This window comes from Chlorocebus sabaeus, chromosome 24 (genome assembly GCF_047675955.1).
Source record: "Chlorocebus sabaeus isolate Y175 chromosome 24, mChlSab1.0.hap1, whole genome shotgun sequence".
NCBI classification, from domain to species: Eukaryota; Metazoa; Chordata; class Mammalia; order Primates; family Cercopithecidae; genus Chlorocebus; species Chlorocebus sabaeus.
This window is the reverse complement of record NC_132927.1, coordinates 45664954-45686451: the sequence shown is the minus strand read 5'-3', so window position 1 is coordinate 45686451 and position 21498 is coordinate 45664954. Positions and strand designations below refer to the sequence as shown.

At 48.9% G+C, this 21498-nt stretch overlaps 1 protein-coding gene across 2 annotated transcripts in view; it reads right to left on the bottom strand.

The window, feature by feature from the left end:
• Positions 1–20233, bottom strand: part of GALNT16 (polypeptide N-acetylgalactosaminyltransferase 16) — a 98065-nt gene extending 77832 nt beyond the window's left edge. For both annotated transcript variants that reach the window (XM_007987109.3, XM_073011110.1), the window contains exon 1: positions 19923–20233. In XM_007987109.3, the coding sequence (XP_007985300.1) occupies positions 19923–20099 (177 nt within the window). In that variant the 5' untranslated portion in view covers positions 20100–20233. The remainder of the gene's footprint in view (positions 1–19922) is intronic.
• Positions 20234–21498: the final 1265 nt, after the last annotated feature.

Sequence of the window (21498 nt, the reverse complement as noted above, 5' to 3'; positions counted from 1 at the left end):
CAAATTAAAAATAGAATTACCATATGATCCAGGAATTCCACTTCTGCATATACACCCAAAAGAACCGAAAGCAGTGTCTTGCACAGATATTTGTACACCGTGTTTGCAGCACCGTTATTTACATTAGCCAAAAGGTTGAAGCAGCCCAGGAGGTTCACTGATGGATGAATGGATAAACAAAATACAGTATAGACATACATAGGAGTATTTATTATTCAGCCTTAAAAAAAGGAAATTCTGACACACACTACAACATGGATGAACACTGAGGACACTACGCTAAATGAAACGAGCCATCACAAAAGACACCACTTACAGGATTCCACTTATATGAGGTACCTAGAGTAGTGACGGTCATAGAGACAGAAAGTAGGATAGTGGCCTCCCAGGGCTAGGGAGAAGGGAGATGGGGAGTTAGTGTTGAATGGGCATGGAGCTCGAGTTTGGGAAGATGAAAGAGCTCTGTAGATGAATGGCAGTGATGGTCACACCACAATGTGAATGTCTTTAATGCCACTGAATTGTACATTTAAAAATGGTTAAGATGGTAAAGTTTATCTTATATTTATTTTACTACAATACAAAATTTTAAAAATAAGAAAAATAAATCAATACTAGGCACCATTATTTCTGTTGCATAGGGAGGGGGGGCGCCCCTGGGAACATGAGTAGGTTATTCTAGGCTGGACTCTCCTGTAGTCTGTGTGGCTTGGGAACAGAATAAATACCAGCTTCAGGGTGAAGCTTCAGTCTCTTCCCCCAACAGCCCAGTCTTATTTCTCGGCCTAGTCCCCCTCCATTCAGGCCATGACCCCATGAGATGACCCTACAAGATGTAATTGGGGTTACTACGCCAAGCCTTTGCTTAGGCCACACCCCTTACCTGATGTTCCTTCCCGTGTCCACCAAGCATGTGCTCATCTTCAAAGATTCAGCCCTTAGTGAAGCTGACCAAGACTGTGCTATACTCGGCATACGCCCTGCCATGGCCCCTACAGCCCTTCCCACACTCACTCGGTCCCTTACAGGGCTGAGCAACTTGAGGGCAGTAACTGGATCTTACTCATCCTTGTAAACCAGCTTCTAGCTTAGTGCTTGTTGCACACAAGAAAATCAATGCTGTTTTAGTGGAGATGTACGTAACATTTATTGAACACACTTACTATGGACAGTGTTCTGAGATTTACAAAAGATTGACTCATCTCAACGACTGTAAAAGGTAGTGCTATTGTTACCTTCAGGGTAATGCAAGTGAGGCACTCACCTCAGGTGCAAATGTAAAGGGACCCCCAAAAACTCAGTAATTAAGTACATAATGTTTTAATGAAGTATTTTTAGAAATAAAAATTAATTCAAAAAATTCTTAATGAACAAAATATTAAAATTTAAGATAAATGGCCAGGCGTGGTGGCTCACGCTTGTAATCTCAGCACTTTGGGAGGCCAAGGTGGGCGGATCACCTGAGGTCAGGGGTTCAAGACCAGCCTGACCAACATGGTGAAACCCTGTCTCTACTAAAAATACAAAAATTAGCCAGGCGTGGTGGTGGGCGCCTGTAACCCCAGGTACTCGGGAGGCTGAGGCAGGAGAATCACTTGAACCCAGGAAGTGGAGGTTGCAGTGAGCCAAGATCGCGCCATTGTACTCCAGCCTGGGCAGCAAGAGCAAGACTTTGTCTCAAAAAAAAAAAAAAAAAAATTAAGATAAAGACAGAATTTGGCTCTGTGCATAGATAATTCGCCTCACCCTAATTCCAACCCTGTCGGATCCTGTCTTTATTTGAAATTTGATATTTTGTTCAACAATTCATTTCGAGGTATTTATCTAAGGAATTAATCAAGGCTATGTGCAAAGATTGCCTTCAGGAATGCTCATTGTGTTGTTTATAACAGTGAAACACTGGACAACATATTTGGTTAGACCATATGAAACTGCCAATTTGACAATTTTTTACCTAAAATACAACGTCATATAGTCCAACCTAATCTAAACATTCATCATTTATGAACTGTGATTATATAGCCTATGGAACAGTAGACAACAATGAAATCCCAGACAGCCATTTAAAAATATTTGAAAGAAGAGTATGATACAGAAGAGTATTCATGATATAGTGTTAAATAAAAAGAACAAGTTACAAACAGTATGGAACCTATAATTTCCTTTTTAAAAAAATCAATCAAAAAAGATCTGAATCAATTATTTGCCAAAACATTAATAGCAGTAACCCTGAATGATAGGATTTGGGGTGATTTTTATTTCCTTCCTTTTGATTTCCTGTCTTGTATATTAAACACATATTATGTCTAAAGGGACAGAACATGACCAGTGTGGTGGCTCACACCCGTAATGCTAGCAGTTTGGGGGGCCAAAGTGGAAGGCCTGCTTGAGCCCAGGAGTTCAAGACCAGCCTAGGCAACATAGTGAGACCCCGTCTTTCCAAAAAATTTAAAAATTAGCTGGGCATGGTGGTGTGCACCTGTAGTCCTAGCTACAGGCTGAGGGTGAGGTGGGTGGATTGCTTGAGCCCAGGAGTTGGAGGTTAGTAAGCTTTGATAGCACCATAGCACTCCAGCCTGGGTGACAGAGGGAGGCCTTGTCTCTTAAAAAAAAAAAAAAGGAGAAAATATAATAATAAAGGCTTTTTGTCTTTGACCTCATACCTTTCTATCAAAAGGATTGTCATTTGTCCTTTGTGAAGACACACCCAATTTTGACTATTCAGCCCTTTTACAGATTGGCCTTCAGGTCCTGGGATCTCGTCTCTCTTGCCTTGGCTCTCAGCAGGGAAGTCCTTTCTCCATGACCAGTGCCTTCAACGACAGTCCATCAGGGTTGATCTTCAGGTTCAGAAGAATCAAGAATCACTTTGATTGTCCTCCAGGTAGGTGACCACAGTGCCACATGGGTGACAGGCTTGAGGGAACAGGAATTTTGCCTTCAGTCCTCCACTGCATCCTCCTTCTCAACCTTCATACAGCTGAGATCCAGCAACCTAAGTCACAAACTTTTTCTTTCCTTTTACTTTAAACATGTTTTAAAATTAGAGGTTTTTTTTTTATTCCAGAAAGGACAGAGACAAAGAATACAATTACTTGCACTGCCACCAGAATTAACAACTGTTTCTATTTTGTTAGATTTGCTTCAAGCTTCTTTTTTTTTTTTTTTAGACGGAGTCACTCTGTCGCCCAGGCTGGAGTGCAGTGGTGTGATCTCGGCTCACTGCAACCTCCACCTCCTAGGTACAAGCGATTCTCCTGCCTCAGCCTACTGAGTAGCTGAGATTACAGGCACCCACCACCACACCCAGCTAATTTTTGTATTTTTGGCAGATACAGGGTTTCACCATGTTGGCCAGGATGGTCTTGATCTCTTGACCTTGTGATCCACCCACCTCGGACTCCCAAAGTGCTGGGATTACAGGCGTGAGCCACCGTGCCCGGCTTTCAAGCTTCTTTCTTATAAAAAAAAAACCACAGCAAACAAACAAAACTACAAAAACAACAGAAACAAAACATTACAGATAAAGTCCCACTCTCTTTTGATCCTCTCTCCCGTCTCTCTCCAGGACACTCACTGTCATAGTGTGCTGTGTATCTTCTTTGGTCCTCTTTTTTTTTCTTTTTTTGGAAATAGGTGATATGGTTTGGCTGTGTCCCCACCCAAATCTCACCTTCAATTGTATCTCCCAGAATTCCCACATGTTGTGGGAGGGACCCAATGGGAGGTACCTGAATCAGTGTGGGTAACTGAATCATCTTTCCTGTGCTATTCTTGTGATATTGGTCTCACAAGAGCTGATGGATTTATCAGGGGTCTCCACTTTTGCTTCCTCCTCATTCTCTCTTGCCACCGCCTTTCATCCTCTGCCATGATTGTGAGGCTTCCCCAGCCACGTAGAACTGTAAGTCCAAATAAACCTCTTTCTTTTGTAAACTGCCCAGTCTCGGGTATGTCTTTATTAGCAACGTGAAAACAGACTAATACAACATGTCTCACTTTATAGCTCAGTCTGGAGTGCAGTGGCATGATCATAGCTCACTGCAGCCTCATGACCTCCCAGACTCAAGCAATCTTCCCACTTCAGCCTCCAGAGTAGCTGGGACTACTCTGGTGCATGCCTCCATGCCTGGTTAATGAAAAACAAATTTTTGTAGAGACAGAGGCTTACTATGATACCCAAGCTGGTCTCAAACTTCTGAGCTCAAGCAATCCTCCTGCCTCAGTCTCCCCAAGTGCTGGGATTACAGGCATGAGCAACTGTGCCTGGCCAGTTCCACTTTTATACTTTGAGATGTTTATGTGCGTGCGTGCACACACACACACACACACACAGACACACCCAAGGACTATATACGGAACTGTTTTGTATTATTTTAATTTACATAAATGGTATCATACTAAATAATCAATTCTGCAATGCAGTTCTTTTCCCCCCAACATCATATTTTTTAGCTCCATTCATACTGATATATATACTGATCGATTTCATTTATTTTACTCCTGCAAGGTACTCCAGCCCAAGTGGGTGGTCCCACTTCCTTTGCATGGAGCTCTCTAGGGTATAATAAATAACACCAAGAATTTCCCTGACCTCAGAGGTTCTAATTTGGAGAGCCTAAGCCAACTGCAGGGGCTCTCCCCAGGCTGCATCCTTCTACTCCCTAACACCTTCCAAACTCTGCCCCTGTCCCTCTATCTTCCCACAGCTATGGCAGCTGCTACGGTCACCCCTTCCTCACTCCAATCCTCTGTCTGACCCATGAGTACCTCTCTGCCCTCTGAGGCTCCCCATCCGGACTTGAAGGTACAAGGGAATTAGGATCCTTCGCAGAATCTGTTTTCCCCTTGTAAGCTGTGGGTGGTGGGTATCCTGACAAGTAGGTGTGTCCACAGATTTGAAGCCGGGCAGTCCTGGTAGAATCCTGGCTCTGTTGGCAAGTAACCTGCCATCTCTGAGTCAGGTTCTGATGTGTAAAATGAGGACAGTAATAATCAGCTCGAGGCCTGCTGTGCTGGTCAAGGGGGAAAGTACCAGAACAAACCGGACAGTCAAAAAGTGCTTCTATCCCTGCTGTCTTCTGATCTATTATCAAACCAGCAGCCGCAGCAATCTCTCAAAATCATATTACTCTTCTGTTTATGAGATTTCCAAGACTACATTCACACATATACAAGGCTCTGCAATATTTGCCTTGGTCTCCCAGATTGCTTACTCAGGAGGAAGCCAACCACCATACTATGAAGACACACAAGGAGGCCTGTGGAGACCCACGTGAAGAACTGAGGTCTTCTGCCAACAGCGAACGCCAACTTGCCAATCATATGAGAGAAACACCTTCAATCCTTTAGATAACGACAGCCCTGGCTGACATCTGTTTGCAACCACATGAGAAAACCCAGAACAATTTAGCCAAGCCACTCCCAAATTCCTTGACCCAATGAGAGAGAATAAATAATTATTGTTTTAAGTCATTAAGTTTTGGGGTGATTTGTTACACAGAATTAGGTAACTAATACACAAATTAACAAACAAAAACTTATAGTACAAATTTGTATATTAATTTGTATAACAATTTGTATTTGTATACTCCATCACCAAAAAAAAAATGCTTATACAGCATTTACTATGAGTTAGGCACAATTCCAAACTCTAGATGGGAATTAACTCAATCTTCAGAGTAACCCTCTAAAATGAGGATTACTAGTATCCCCATTTTACAGACGAGAAGCCAGAGGCACAGAATGCTTAAGTAACTTGCTAGTAAGTGGCAGAACTAGAACCCCGACACTTTGGCTCCAATGTCTATGGCTCCAATGTCCACTATGCTATGCTGCATCCTGAACAAAGCCATCATCAGAAATTTAGCACCAAGAAGCAGGACATGTTCTCAAATCCACAGCTCCTGTTTTTAAGCGAAGAAGAGGAAAGACAGAAAAAGAGCCAACCCCTCCCATTTCTCCCAGACCCTGCAGATTCCTACTCTTCTTCGGTTTATGGCTCTAACGATGTCCTATGTTGCCAGTAAGCTGACCGCGGACCAGAGCCAAGCTCACCTTCACCAAGTAGGTGAAGGGGGTATTGAGATTTTCCTGACAGGAATGCTTACTAAAATGTCACACATCTCCTTAGCTAGGATTCTGGCCCAAGGAGATGAGAATGTGTCTTCTGCACATGTTCTGGCTCAATGTAAGCCTCATCCCTGCTTCTTCAAAGTGGCCGATGTCTTAAAGCATATCAGATCTCTAAAGTGGAGAAAAATCACTCCAAGAAGACATCCTCACCTAATGCAGGATTAGTAAATACAAAGTGCATGTCCTAGGGTCCCTTTCCAAGCCCTATACAGACATGGCTAATCGATCATAGCCTCTTTCCCGCTCGGCCTGGAGGCAGCTCCAGAATCCTCATCACAGTGCTCCAGGCTGCCACTTCCACAGGTTCTGAGTTGGCATTAGAGCTGAGACCTACTTGTCATTCTGGCTCTAACAGGACAAAGACAAAACACCAAAAGCAACAGACTGGAACTAATCCCTCTACCTTCCAGGGGAGTAAAAGGCTTCTCGCCTCCACTGCTCCTGCCCCTCCTCCAAAACCCATTTTCATCACAGCAAGAGTTTAGAAGGGATTTCTAAAAGAGAAGACACTGCAAAAAATATTGACCTTGTTTTTAATGATGATATGAGGACTAGGGCCCATGCTGGGAGGTATCCCATGCTCACGGATAATGGTGAATTAGGAACCAATAGCTCAGCAGCAGTTGGACTGGAAAGATCTAATCCTGAAGTCAAGGTAAACTAGGATGCACAGCCAGATTCTTCATTTTATATACGGTCATGCATTCCTTATCCATTCTGAGAAATGCGTAATTAGGCAAGTTCATCACTGTGCAAATGTCAGAGTGCACTTACACAAACCTAGATGGTATATATAACCTCCAGCACAACTAGGCTATATGGGATACCCTGTTGCTCCTAGGCTACAAACCTGGATAGCATGTTACTGTCCTGAATGGCAGGCAACGGTAACACAGTAAGTATTTGCATATCTGTAGGTATCTAAACCTAGAAAAAGTAGAGTAAAAATACAGTACAGAAGACAAAAAATGGTAGACTTGTACAGGCCACATACCATGAATGGAGCTTGCAGGACTGGGAATTGCTGTGGGTGAGTCAGTGAGTCCGTGATGAGTGAATGGGAAGGCCTAGGATGTTACACGACTGTAGACTTTATAAACACTGTGTATGTAGTCTACACTAAATTGATTTTTTGAAATAAAAGTTAATCGTGCTGCAACATTACAATGGCTATAGGGTCAGTAGGTGAGGACTACTGCAGTTCCATTATAATCTCATGGGACTACTGTCGTGTATGTAGTCCATGGTTGACTAAAACATCGTTGCAGCACATGACTGTATAACCTTCCTTGGACAATCTCCTAGCACTTTTTGATTATTTATTTATTTATTTATTTATTTATTTGAGATGGAGTCTCACTCTGTTGCCCAGGTTGGAATGCAGTGGTGCGATCTTGGCTCACTGCAAGCTCCACCTCCCAGGTTCAAGCAATTCTTGTGACTCCCCTTCCTGAGCAGCTGGGATTACAAGTGCATGCCACCAGGCCCGGTTAATATTTTTGTAGAGATGGGGCTTCCCCATGTTAGCCAGCCTGGTCTTGAACTCCTGACCTCAGATGATCTGCCCTCCTTGGCCTCCCAAAGTGCTAGGATTACAGGTATGAGCCACAGCACCTGGTCCCTCCTAGCACTTAAGAGAGGGCATATGCATGAATGTGAGTGCCAGCACTGCCCAGTGGAAATAGACTGCAAGTTGTGTATGCAAGTTAAAATTTTCTAGTAGCCACATAACATACAAAGAAACAGATGAAGTTAACTTGAATAATATGTTACTTCACCTAATATATCCAATTATCGTTTCAATATGTAAAAAATACTGGCAGGGCATTTTAGTTCTTTTTCTAAGTCTTTGAAATCCGGTATCTATTTTACAGCAGATTTCAATTCAGATACTACATTTTCAGTACAGATACTTGATCTGTATTGAGATTTCACAAAAATTCAGTTGAAAATACAGATTCCACACACCGAAGTTCTAAACATTCCCAAATATTTTCCGACAGCTAAAATGAGAGTTGTTTCAAAACTTAAATCAATGAGAATCAAAATGAAAAGTTCAGTTCCTCAGTTGCACTAACCACATTCCAAGCACTCGGTGGCCACCTATGGCTGGCGACCACTGCATTGGTGAGCACAGTCTGGACCCTGTGTCGGGGAGGGCTCCCCCCAGCCTTGGGCAGATGCCAGCCTCCCATTGGAGCTCCTGTGACTCGGCTTGGTTTCGGGGATCCCAGGGACTGGCTCCTCTGAGCACTCTTTCAGACCTGTCACCTTATGCCCAGTTTTCCTCTCTGCCAGGGATCTTTCTTGGGATCTCTGGTTGGCCTGCCCTCAGCTTTGCCCCAGCACTGGCCTTCGGATCTCCAAGCTCCACAGGCCTTGAGCTAGCCCATCCTTACCTCGCTGTGAGTCCCAGCCCCAGAGCCCTGGCCCTGGTGTGGTTCAGGCACCCTGCATTGTCTGGAAGAGGTAGTTGGGTGATGTTGTGTTCTCTGGTATACAAAAGAACAAAAAACAAAAAACTGGAGTCGGCAATCTTGGGGTGCATCCAGCGATGCGCCATTTCCCATTGTTGTTTTGGGAGAAGGCCCCTGCTGTGTTCATGCCCCTACAAGGCACCACCAAGACTGCACTCACACATCACCGTGGGTAGCCTCTGCTTTCCACTTGGAGAAGCGCTTCGGCCTGCTGCTCCCTTGCCTTCCCTGGTCCTTGCGGTGTGTTTACCCTGACCTTTGGTTCTCCTCCTTCATCCGGCCTCCAGGTTGGTGCAGTATTTGTGGGGGCTGTGCTCAGTCCTGACTGCTTCGCCCCTTCAAACCACCAGATCCCCAGCAAGCCATCACTAGGCGATCACACGTTCTTTCTCCCTGAGCCCCAGGCTGCGCTTCCCCCCATCCCTGGGATAATACCCCAGGCCTCCCACACTCCCTGCATTTCCCTATCCAGTGAGAACTTCCACAGGGAGGGGAAAAGATGACTTCCAAGCAAATAATCAGGTCACAGACGTGTGAGGCGTCAGAAGCGGAGCCCCCTGGAGCGGACCGCTCACCTGGCAACTTTGGAAGGCAACTCGGGTTGCCTCAGTGGGCTGTGGCAGCCCAAGGCCAGTTTCCCTTACTTGACATGAAAGACCTTGAAGTAACAGAAGCCCTCCCCTACAGTTTGTTTAAAGAAGCTACAGGCAGAGCTGCTGTGAGAAGATGGAGAGATGAAAATCTGAACTTTGACAAGCAGCATCTCACAGGGTGCGACCGCCAGGGGATTGGGAATTGTGTGTGACCCAAACCACAGAAAAAAGGTGCCTGCAGCTTGCCAGAGACACACGACGCTGTGTCATACCAGTCACCTGGGCACTGGGGGAGCCACTGAACCTCAGAGGACACACCTCAGACGGCCCGGCAGAGCTGTCTGCCTCCTGAGGGCAGCCCCTTTTATCCATTGCCTGCCCAAAAAACAGCTGCACAGTGCCCACTCCCACCCAGAGTGACTACCCGCCCCACACGAGTGCCTGCTCTGTGTCTCAGGGAAGGCCCCGGAAAAATTCAGCCTGCAGGGGGTCTGCTTGAACAGAGGAAAAGCTGTGGGGAGCAGCAGGGATTCCAAGTTCCTGCATTGCCAGAAAAGAATTTCCAGAGTCCCAACTGTACCAGAAGAGAACACCACGAACCAGACAAGGAGACAAAGGTGGGTTTGACCAGGTACCACCATTCAGAGGAATTCTCCATCCCACACAAAACTCTCCCTCCAGACAGAGTCCTCCCCAGCCTGCCCCACTCCAATATTTCAACAAGGCCTCCATTATCTTTTCCCTTTTACATCGCTTAGGGCACCAGCACCCTCCACCAGCCTCACATCACCCACTACGCCCCCCACACATACATCATACACACACACACCCACACACACCCTACATACACAGAAACCCCACATCTCACACACCACACATATACACAAACCTCACACATCACACACACCCTACATACACACAAACTCTACATCACACACACCACACACACACACACAAACCCCACACTATATACACACCACACATACCATACACCCACACACACACAACATATAACACACATACATACAAACCCCACAAATCACACCCACACACTACATACACACAAACCTCACATCACACACACCACACACACACAAACCCCACACACCACACACACACTACATACACACAACCTCACATCAAACACACAAACTCCATACATCATATACACACCACACATACCACACACACACCCCACACACACAACATATAACACACATACATACAAACCCCACAAATCACACCCACACACTACATACACACAAACCTCACATCACACACACCACACACACACTACATACACACAAACCTCACATTAAACACACAAACTCCATACATCATATACACACCACACATACCACACACACACCCCACACACACAACATATAACACACATACATACAAACCCCACAAATCACACCCACACACTACATACACACAAACCTCACATCACACACACCATACACACACTACATACACACAAACCTCACGTCACACATACCACACACACACAAACCCCACACACCACACAATACACTACATACACACAAACTTCACATCAAACACACCACACACACAAACCCCACACACCACACAACACACTACATACACACAAACCTCACATCCAACACACAAACCCAATACATCATATACACACCACACATACCACACACACTCACACATACAACATATAACACACATACATACAAACCCCACAAATCACACCCACACACTACATACACACAAACCTCACATCACACACACCACACACACACAAACCCCACACATCAAATACCACACACAACCACATACTACATACACAAACACAAACCCCACACATCACACACACCAGACATACCACACATACACATACCACACACACACACTACACCACACACACACACAAGCCCCATATATCACACACACATCACACGTTCCACACATACCCATACAACACAACATACACACTACACATACCACAAACACCACACACCACACACCACACATACCACACACAACACACATTGATCCCACATTATAAGGAGATGAAGTGTTCCAAGACACAGAACATTTTCCAACGAACCTACACTTACCTCCTTAAGAACCAACACTTTTATACACACACATATCCCGGAAGGGAAAAAAGTCTTAAAAAAAGAAAAAAGAACCAACACTAACAACTAAATTTGAGCATCTTGCTGGAAAATTTTCTGAAATGAATGACACAGTTCCCTGATTTACCAAGCCTGTGCACCGAGTGGAATTTATCACTTCCTGATGATTCAGGGATGGATTTCTGAGCCTATCTTTACCACAGGCTGCAAGGCCTAATGGTCTGGCCTCTACTGTGGGCACTTTTCCTCTTGCTCCAGCTACCCCTCTAAGCACACACTCTCCGGGGATGGCGCCCTGGCCTAGGCTGTCTGGAACACTATCTCCCTAGAGGTCCGCATGGCTCACGCTCTCTGCATGCCAATGCCATCTCCAATGAAGTCTTACCAGAGGCCTTTCCTGGCCATCCTTCTGCCATCTTTCTGCCCCCTTATGCTGCTTTACTTTCGTAGTATTTGCCACCACCTAATATATCTTTCTCTGTTTATTTTCTGCCTCTCCCCGCTAGAATATGAGCCCCTTGAGAACTTGGATTTTACCCGTTGTTATTTCCAGGCCTGTAACAGTCCTAGAACATAGTACATGCTCAGTTAATAATTGTCAAGAGAATGAATAGATGCTGCCTTCAGCATTCTGATCTTGTGTGTATGTGGAGGCAGGAGGGGCCAGGGCCACTCCTACCTCACACAGCCCTTCCTGGCTAGGCCTTTGCTGTCAGCTGTCACTTCTCGGTGTGTCAGCAGCTCCTAGCAATTCCCTCATCTTGCTTCATCCAATCTACTATATTTGTAACCTAGGAAAACTGAAAGTTGCCAGGAGATGACCAACCCCCTGAACTACTGAAATCAATTGTTATAAACAATGTTAATTTCCAGACTGTGGCCTATGGGCGATTCCATGCCTGTCTTCTGAGTAAAGTCCATGGGTGTTGTGGCTACTTATGCTCTGCAAAGGGGTCTTTGTAGCTTCCTTCTGGTCTTCCGAGATTGTTGAGATATCTGAAGTCTACTTGTAGACACTTCTGTATACATGCCTGTGTGTTCTCAGACACACTCACAAATATCTTAGGCTTCTAGTACAGCAGGCAGGGAGCTGCGTAGCTCCATCAGACCATGTTTCAAGGGAAGAGAAAGGGGAAGGAGGAGGGCCAGTTTATTCCTTAAGAGAATTTAAAGGTTACAGCCCTTCTCAACACATGTGGTCGAGGTCTCTGTACACCTCACCCTCTGGTCTTAGTCTCCTTAATTCAAGCACTATCAGGACTTAAGCCCTGGCTGAAGGCCACCTCACTTTTGTGTGAGAAGTTCAACAAAGTCCAAGATGATTTCAGCTGATAGGGACCTCCGACATCCTATAGTTCAACCCTCACCTGACAGATGAGGAAACTACAGTCCACAGAGTGGAAGTGACTCACCTAAGGAAACACAGTCCCTTGAGGGCAGGGCTGAGCCTAGAAGTGGGATCCCTTGGCCTTCATTCACATCCTCTCTCCATTCCCTCTCTCCATCCCCTGCTGACAGCCAACATCTGTTTCCATCCTGAGCCACTCCATTCTGCCTGGCCCATCTAGGGGCCTAGGAAAATCCTGCAACAGCACAATTCACATGAAGGCATGTCACCCGCCTTTAACTCTGAGACAATGTTGTCCCTGCTCTACAGAGAGCCACACCTCACTTTGTGAAACAGCAAGAAAGAGGAGCTGGTGTTCCTCAGCGAAGTTATTCCTAATGGGTCTGGAAAAGTGGGAAGGCGGCACCTGGGCAGACCTGCCTCAATGCCGCCTCAAATTTTGCCTGAGCCTTATCTTCCCTACATAATATGATCGACAAGCTTCTTCCAGTCACCCCCCTCTTTCCCAAAGTACCTCTGGCCTGCCACTCCTGTCTGGTGTGAAATGTTCACAAAAGTCCCCTGGGTGACCATACTGTCTCTAGCCAGATACAGTTCAAGGGTGCAGCTGAAGTTTAGGGGTGTGGGGAGACAGGCAGGCCAGGGCTGTGGCTTCTCCATAAGCACACAGTTCAGGGGCACTGCCAGCCAGCGCCGCCCCAGGCAGCAACAGTCAGGGCCCTCGGAGACAGGACAGGTAACCTGGAAATCACACCTGGGTTGGATTGGGAAAATAGAAGTGGAATATGGGAAGGTCAGACTCAAGGTGCCTCCACCAGGCAGAAACATGTATGCAGGCCTCAGTCCTGGGAGAGGAAAGATGCTAAAGACCAGTGCCTCCAACTTTGCAGCTTTGCCTCTGACCAGCCTTGGCTTCCTCTCTCTGTCCTTGCTTGGCAGCTCCAAAGGAACAGGGCAGAGAGGAGTACAGCAGAAGTTATGCATTTCTGGTCATTACCCTGTCCTGGGCTGGCCTCAGTGCATGGGGCCCGCCTATTTCCCAGGGTGCAGGGCTCTTGCTGTGCAATAATTGGGCCCTATTTCATGACAGAGAGTCTTTTTTCTCCCTTTCCCGCTGCTGTTGGGTGCACTTAAGGGCCAACGGGGAGCGTGGAGAGAAACCCTGGCCGGCCTTTGGACTGCTCCGATGTTGGATGGTTCTGTGAGAATGTTTTCCTTCTGCTGCAAAGAAATTTCTCTCCCTGCATCTTTCACCTCCTGGCTCCAATTCTATTCCTTGGAACCCTACAGAATAATTCAAATAAAGTCTCTTGCCTTTTCTGAAAGTTGGCTCAATGCTAAGTTTTGATGGGGAGTGAGAAGTGTGAGATGTGGTTAAGAAGGTTATACTTTGATTTTGGAGTCAAGAGTGATCTTAAACAGTCATCAAATACGTTTTTAAAACAATTATCTTTGTTGGTTTGAACACTGTCATGTCAATGGGTGCTTATTACAGAAAATATGGGGGTAAAAACCCAAAAGATGGAAGGAGGGATTGCCCATGATCCTGCCTCCCTACTGCCAACATTTTGTTCTGTATGGTTTTTGCATTTTTTTCCCCAACAAATGTTTGTGGAGTGAATACAAAGCAAGGTGCTGATTCAGGTGCCCCAGAAAAGATGCACTGATAGACCAGGCTTGGATCTTGCCCAGAAGATGCTCCAGGGGAAGGAAGACATGAGCCCGGGCTTTGGAGTCAGAAACACCTAGTGTCAGGCACACTTACTAGTTGTCAGAGCATGAGTAAGTGTGTTTACTCGTGTGAGAACTGAACAATGGCACCTACCTCATTAGGTTGTTGAGGGGATTCAGAGAGGTAAGCTTGTAAAACACACAGCATCCAGGTCTCCAATGAATGTTGTCACCATCAACATAACAGAGTATACAGTGACTATGGAGGCTAGACAGGTAAGCTTTCAGAGAAGAGGGACTAAACCACTTGACACCATTTTCAGAGTGGGCTACACACAGTCGGTGACCATACCAGGCAAGCACACTGATTAACTGAACCGAATTTACTGCCCAAGTATAATCAGCGTTGACTCATGTCTGAAAGCTTGGCTCCTCTGCTTCTCTCCATGTCTGTTTAGCCTCCTGTGTCTTTGCTTTACTGTTCATGGGGAAAGTGCTTAAGGTCTCCTCAAGAAGCAGACAGGGTATAAATCTTCAATCTTGTAACTGTAATGACGACTTGGCTATAGGCTCCCCTCTAACCTCAGGGAAGCTTCCTCCACTACAGTGAGACAGTCCCGTGGGCAACTCAGCCTGGTCCTGGTCTACCAGTGTCCCCCTACCTCTACCTTAAATGGCATTTCCAGGCCTAAGGGTTTCCTCTGCCTGCAGAGAGGACAAACACAGCCACCAGGGAAGGAAGCCATGCTCCCAAACCTCTTGGAGCAGCGGGTGGGGGGGGAAATGCTGTTACAGCACAGAAGTAGAAGACCTGCAGAAGAATGAGCAGCACCCTAAAACTAGTCCTGCGCCCTTGGATCTCTGGCCTTCCAGGAAGATAACTCTCGGGCTGGCAGCCAAGAGTTACCAACAAAGACCTCCCCACCCCCAGTCTTTGTTGCCTCTGGGCTGGCCCCGTGTCCCAGAGGTAGGTCTCTAAATGGCCCAGGAACAGACCCCATTGACAGGAAATCAGGCCCTTTGTATCTGAACATTTTTGGCAGGGCACGGTGGCTCATGCCTGTAATCCCAGCACTTTGGGAGGCCAAGGTGGGAGGATCCCCTTGAGTCCAGGAGTTTGAGACCAGCCTGAACAACATGGAAAGACGCTGTCTCTACAAAAATTATAAAAATTAGCCAGGTGTGGTGGCACACACTTGTAGTCCTAGCTATTCAGGATGCTGAGCAGGGGAATCGCTTAAGCCCAGAAGGTTTCAGTGAATCATGACTGTGCCCCACGGCACTCTGGCCTAGGTGACAGAGTGAGACCCTGTGTCCAAAAAAAAAAAAGAAAAAAAAAAGAAAAGAGGAAAAAAAGAAAAGAAAAAAATCCGAACATTTTGACAAAGGGAATTGTGGGTGTTTGTGCTTCTTCCTCCTCACTGTCTTTCTCGAGTGTGGTACCTAAACCAATTAAATACGAAATCACTTTCTGTTATTATATTTAGGCAAATCATATTCCCACAGTTCCAAAATGCACACATTATAAATAAAATATAAATTCTTCTAGATCTTATTAAAGCATCTGCTCTCTGAGAACACTACCAGAAAAGCCATCATTTGCATCCCCTTCTGCTAGGTAAGCGGGGGCTTCCTACAAGGCCCCAAGAGTTCCTGTGGGAACTTCCCCTGACAGGAGCATGTCCCTCCATAAGCAGAAACTTCACAACACCTTTCAGGAGAACTCCCTTAAAGCCATGTATTTACATCTAGAAATGGAGCTATCATCTGCTTATCTCAGGATCAACAAACCTTGCAAATCATTTAACTCATCTTCAGCAGACAAAATAACCAAGGTCCAGAGATGTTAAGTATTGTGTCCATGGTCATTCAGCAGTATCCCAATTTCAGGCTAAGAAACTCCAGTTTAAGGAAATTCTTGCCTAAGTCTTTCACAATTCTAAATAGGAGACTGTTGACGCAAATGAGTGCACCTATACCGAAAATGAATAGTCTTTTTAAAAATTGTAAAGTGAAATTCCATGTAACACCTTAGCCTCCCACCCATGCCTGTTAGCGAACTGGCATATGGAAAACCTAAGTCCCAAACCAAAACAACCACAAATGTTCTTCCCAACTGTGAGGACTGAAGACTCAAGGCCAGCTGTGTCTGCCCTGCCTCCCAGTTTGGCTGCGGTCCTGTCCCAGTGTGCATCAGTGTAGACTCAAGGGGATGTCCCCAGATCTACTGCCTCGCCCATCAAGTACGGCATAGAAAAATCACAAACCTTGCCACATCGTAAGCAGCCATATAGGGATGGAATCAGTATCTCCCTTTAGCTTTACAGATTCCATAGCCAAATTTTTCACATCAAAATTGGTGACACATGGGCTGACAGCAGGACAGAATATTAAAAATCAAGACCTCCTTGAGAAATCTGGCCATACAGTTGCCATGCCAACACCCTATAATGCCAAATAGGCATCGCCAAGGTCCAGAAGCAACTTGGCTGGCTTCGAATAGTCCAGACATTGTGAAAGCAGAGCTGCCTCCAGGTCCAGGCGCTTCTGCAGACCCTCCCTTTCCCAGCTCAGCTCTCGGACTCCCCAAGGGAGTGATGATGACGCCTGTCTGAATTTGCCAGCCTCTGACAGCAGGGCTAGCCACATCATTCTCTAAGAATCTGAAAATCCACATGCAGCGCCCTGGCCCAACTAGACAGATAAATGTTTCTGAATAAGTAGTTACCACAAACTGCAGGGAGAAAGTAAATCCTCAGCTGCACCTGCCCCTTTTAAGTTGAATAAAGGGTTCAATGCCTGCAGAAGCTTGAACATACATCCCCCTACCTCCTTACTTAGAGCCAGGTTACAGTTGATAATAAAATATTAAGGTGATATGAATACAATTTAATAATATTAAGGGGATGTGAAGCATTGACTGCTCCCAGAAATGGGTGAGAATCCTATTTCACTCCTTTAAGAAGCCTTGCTGTGCACTTCGGGAGGCTGAGGCGAATAGATCACATGAGGTCAGGAGTTCAAGACCAGCCTGGGCAACATGATGAAACTCTGTCTCTACTAAAACTACAAAAATTAGCTGAGAGTGGTGGCGCATGCCTGTAGTCCCAGCAGCTCAAGAGGCTGAGGCATGAGAATCGCTTGAACCCGGGAGGTGGAGGTTACAGTAAGCAAAGATCATGCCACCTCACTCCAGCCTGGGTGACAGAGTGAGACTCCATCTCAAAAAATAAAAGAAGTCTTGCTGTGTGCATCAATGCAAGGAGCTTCCAGCATAGTTCCTGCATGCGTTACTTACATTCAGCTGTGAATCACACGGAAGTGAAATAACTGGAAGAGAGGAGTACAATGATACAATGCAAGGCAGTTGTCAAAAGTGCTGCATGACTAGGGGGTCAGTGCTGGTGGAACAGGCATCTAAAGCTTAAGAACAAAGAGGGAGCTGGCTGTGCCCCTAAGTGGCCACAGAAGGCTCTGCCACTCCCAGGGACTTCCATCCTCCCTTTCTTCCTGCACCTTCACTTCCCAGCTCCCAAGTATCTCCCTGATACTCCTTCATACTTTAAACTTAGCTTCCCGCTCTGAGACCTTTTCTTACCTGCAGCAAGTCAAACCCTGTGGGAATAAGCATGGACAAGAGGATATTTACTGGTGATTCTCATGACCTCCAATTCCCAACCCTCAAAATCAGCGTTGAATCCTTCCAGCAGGTCCCCTACACCATTCTGGGACTCTTGAGAAATGTGAGCAGCCCTCCCAGTGGATCTTGCAGGACTCTGGAAGGAGCGGGAGAGAGGTGCATGGGCCAGGTCAGGGTTCACGTTCCGGGTTCCGAAGCAGAGGCTCTGAGCAGCAGTCCCCTGTGCTCTCTTCCTTCTTCTCCTCCCTGCCCAGCCTCTTTCTCCTCCCCTTCCAACTCAGACCCTCCTCCCATCACCTCACCAGAAAGAGGGACACAGTACTAGGGCTGTTCCTGTCACAGAGTATGAATGTGGCAGCTTAGGCTCCTGGGGAGGAAGCTCCCTGGGGTCTGGAGGCCACTGCTGGTTTGGACAGTTCCAGCTCCAACCTGTCCCTCTGCTCAGATCATAACACTCTGGGGTCTCAGCACAGGAGGCTTCTCCTCATCAGCTTTTTGTCCTGGGAGGACAGCCCAGAAGGGAACAGTGCACCTAATCAGGCTTGCCCCCAGAGAATTCACCCAGACTGGTAACTAGGACAAAACCCACAACCTCACCCCCCCCACCCCCCAGGTCTCCTCAGGCAAAGCCCTGAAATAATGGTTCCTTTGCAGGGGACTCGGAATCTGGGGCAGGATGGGAATATGAGGGGACACTCTCCAATGAACTTCCTGATATTCCTGGGGTTCAGATCCGCGTCTGGATGCGTTTCTCGGATTCGGCTCCACACAAGCCTCAGCCCTCCGGACCGTGCACCTCCCCTGCAGAGCTCCTCACGCCCCCACCCCCAGGCCCAGATCCTTCCTTGTCGGAATCGCCACGCTCTCTCACTCCCTTACCCCCGCCCCACTCGGCTCTCCCCTTCCTGGTCCTCATCCGGCCAGGCTGCCCCGCCCTGGTAGGTCCCGAGGGTCGCCCGAGGCTCCCGCCCACCCACCGCCCCCGTCTGGAAGAATGCGCCCGCTCGAGCGCGCTCTCGGCGGGTGCCAAAGCCTCCCGCCTCAACAGGTGCCCCTGCCTGACCACACACAGCTCTGTCACCTGGGGCTCGGACGGAGACAGCGACAGGATCGCCCCCTGCAGGGCGGCTGCGGCTCCGCACGCCCCCGCCCCGGTCCCCAGAGCGCCAAGGGCCCCCGCAGCCCCGCCGCCGCCCCCGCTGTGCCACACCGCCTTTGTTTCCCCGCCCGCTTAGATGTCGCGAGGCTGACTTCATGCAAGGATATCGCCAAGCTCGGGCGCTGACACTGCCCGCCCACCCGTGGTGGCAGACCCTAATGTTGGGAGTGAGGGACGCGTACAGTGAGAGACCTCTCCCCAACCCAGAGAACTCTAGGGGAGCTGAGTGTCCGCGCCGAAGAAGCGGGTTCAAGTTGACCCGGGCTCAGAAGGGGGCTCGAAGCTAGGCGCAGCGCCTAGAGAGCCTTCCCTACGCACGCCCCCACCCGATGTCCTTTGCCCCCAGAAGGCTGGAGAGGGGCTGCGCACTGCCACCTACGCGCTCGGCTGCGAGTGGCTCCCACAGCCCGCTCGCTGCGCGCTGGGCCCGGCAGCCTTCCGGGGCACACGAGGCTCCTGCAGCCCCCAGACCCCCGGCCCCGGCAGCGCAGAGCCGGGAAAGCCGCCACGTTCCCAGCCGCGCGCGCACGCCGGGCCCACCAAACTTGCAGCACTTTCTCCCAGCCCCCACCCTCTGTCACCCTCCCTTAGTCGGTGCGCCCCAGCCCCGCCGCCCGGCAGAGGTTGCCATAACAACGGGCAGGAATGCTCCAACATATACAAAGCCGGCCCGGCGCAGCGGGCACTCAGCCCCTGGCCGGGCCCCGCGCCCCCGGCCGCCGCGCAGGGGCTGGACGCGCGCCGCGGCTCCCTAGCCGGCAGCCCGACGCTCGGGGCGTACTCACAATGAGCGGGATGGTGCGGTCCTCGCGGAGCTGCTCCGGCCTCCCGCCGGCCCTCTGCGCGCCCCGGCCGCCTGAGGATGCTGCGTGGGCTCGGTTGTCCTGCCATAAGTAGTAGAAAGTGCCCAGGATCCAGGCTACGGTCAGGATGGCGATGGCATTGGCGCGGATCTTCCTCATGGTGGGCAGACGGGCGCCCCGGGTGGGGGCCGGGGCCGGCGTGCTCTCGGGGCCGGGGCGGGGGCGCTCGCAGCCCCAGCTGTTTGTTTTCGCTCGCGCCTAGCTGCTCAGTCCTGCAGAGCAGAAAAAGGAGAGAGGTGGCGGGGGGGCGGGGGGGTGATAGGGAGAGACAGGATCGCGGAGCGATCCTCACGGTCCTAATGCCCTTCAGCCCCGAGCGCGCGCGTCCCCCGGGCGCCCATTCATTCGCGCGCAGGGCCGGCCCCGCGCTCCAGCCGCCGCCGGCTGACCCACCCGGCCACTGCGCACTGGGAGAGGAGCGCGCCGGGTGGGAAGCGGCGCGGGCCTTCCTCCCGCGCCCGGGAACCCGGCGAGACAGACGCCCGCGGCGGAATGGCGACTGGCCAGAGCCAGCCTCGGCTCCCACCGCTAGATGACCGAACGCCCGGCAGCTGCCCCCGCGCGGCCCTGGTCGGTCCTGCCTACCCACACCCACCCCCGGACCGAGCGGCCCTGAGTCACCGACTGGAGACGCGCGACCCCCGACCTGGGCCCGCGCCGCGGAGCTGCAGTTCCGGGCTGCGCTCTGGCGCGGGATTCAAGGTGTGTTCGGCGAGTCCTTGGGTAGGGGCGGCTGGGCGGGGGAGAGTCCTGAGTTTGTACTGGAATCTGCAGCCAAGATTAGCCAGACAGGGCCCGCCCAGAAGAGGGATTGGAAGCTAGTGCACTTGACATTCGAGGAGAGCGAAGGGGAAACGACGCTGCCTCACAACCAGTGCTAGGAGAGTAGGGGTACAGCCATTCCACATTTTTCATTGGCCTGGGGCTCCCGGATTTCACGATGCTTCCCCCTATCCTGCCTCATAGACCCTGGACAACCCTGAAATATCATCGTCAGCATTATTTCATCGGAAAGAAGGGAAGCAAGAGAGGCCGGATGATTCTCCCAAGGCCACACGGCTAATTAGTGGGCAGAGCCCAGTCTGGAAGCCATCTCTCCATCTGACACCTTTCGACAAAGTGCAAAACGTGGTGGTGAGAGACGAGGACACAGACACTGCGATTCCGCTCCAGCCCTAGAGGCACTGAGAATCAGGCGTGAACTACTCTTCAGGCAGAAAGCAAGTGACTTAGATGAGTTTTAGGAGACTAGCACAGTGTCGGGCACAGAGCGCTCAATGAATAGATGTGTAACAACAAAGTAGGGATCCAACAGAGGAAGAAATAATTTATTGTAAGGTGGTCTTTGGGAAAGCTCCCAGAAAGGTGGATGAATCACTTAAGAGGCAAGGAAGGGGGAGGTGAGGAAAGGGGAGGGAATGCAGGAATAGGCCTTGCAAAGATCCAGAGGATGGAAGAGCTTGATGTGTTCAAGAGAGAGAGCTGCAGGGCGTTGCAG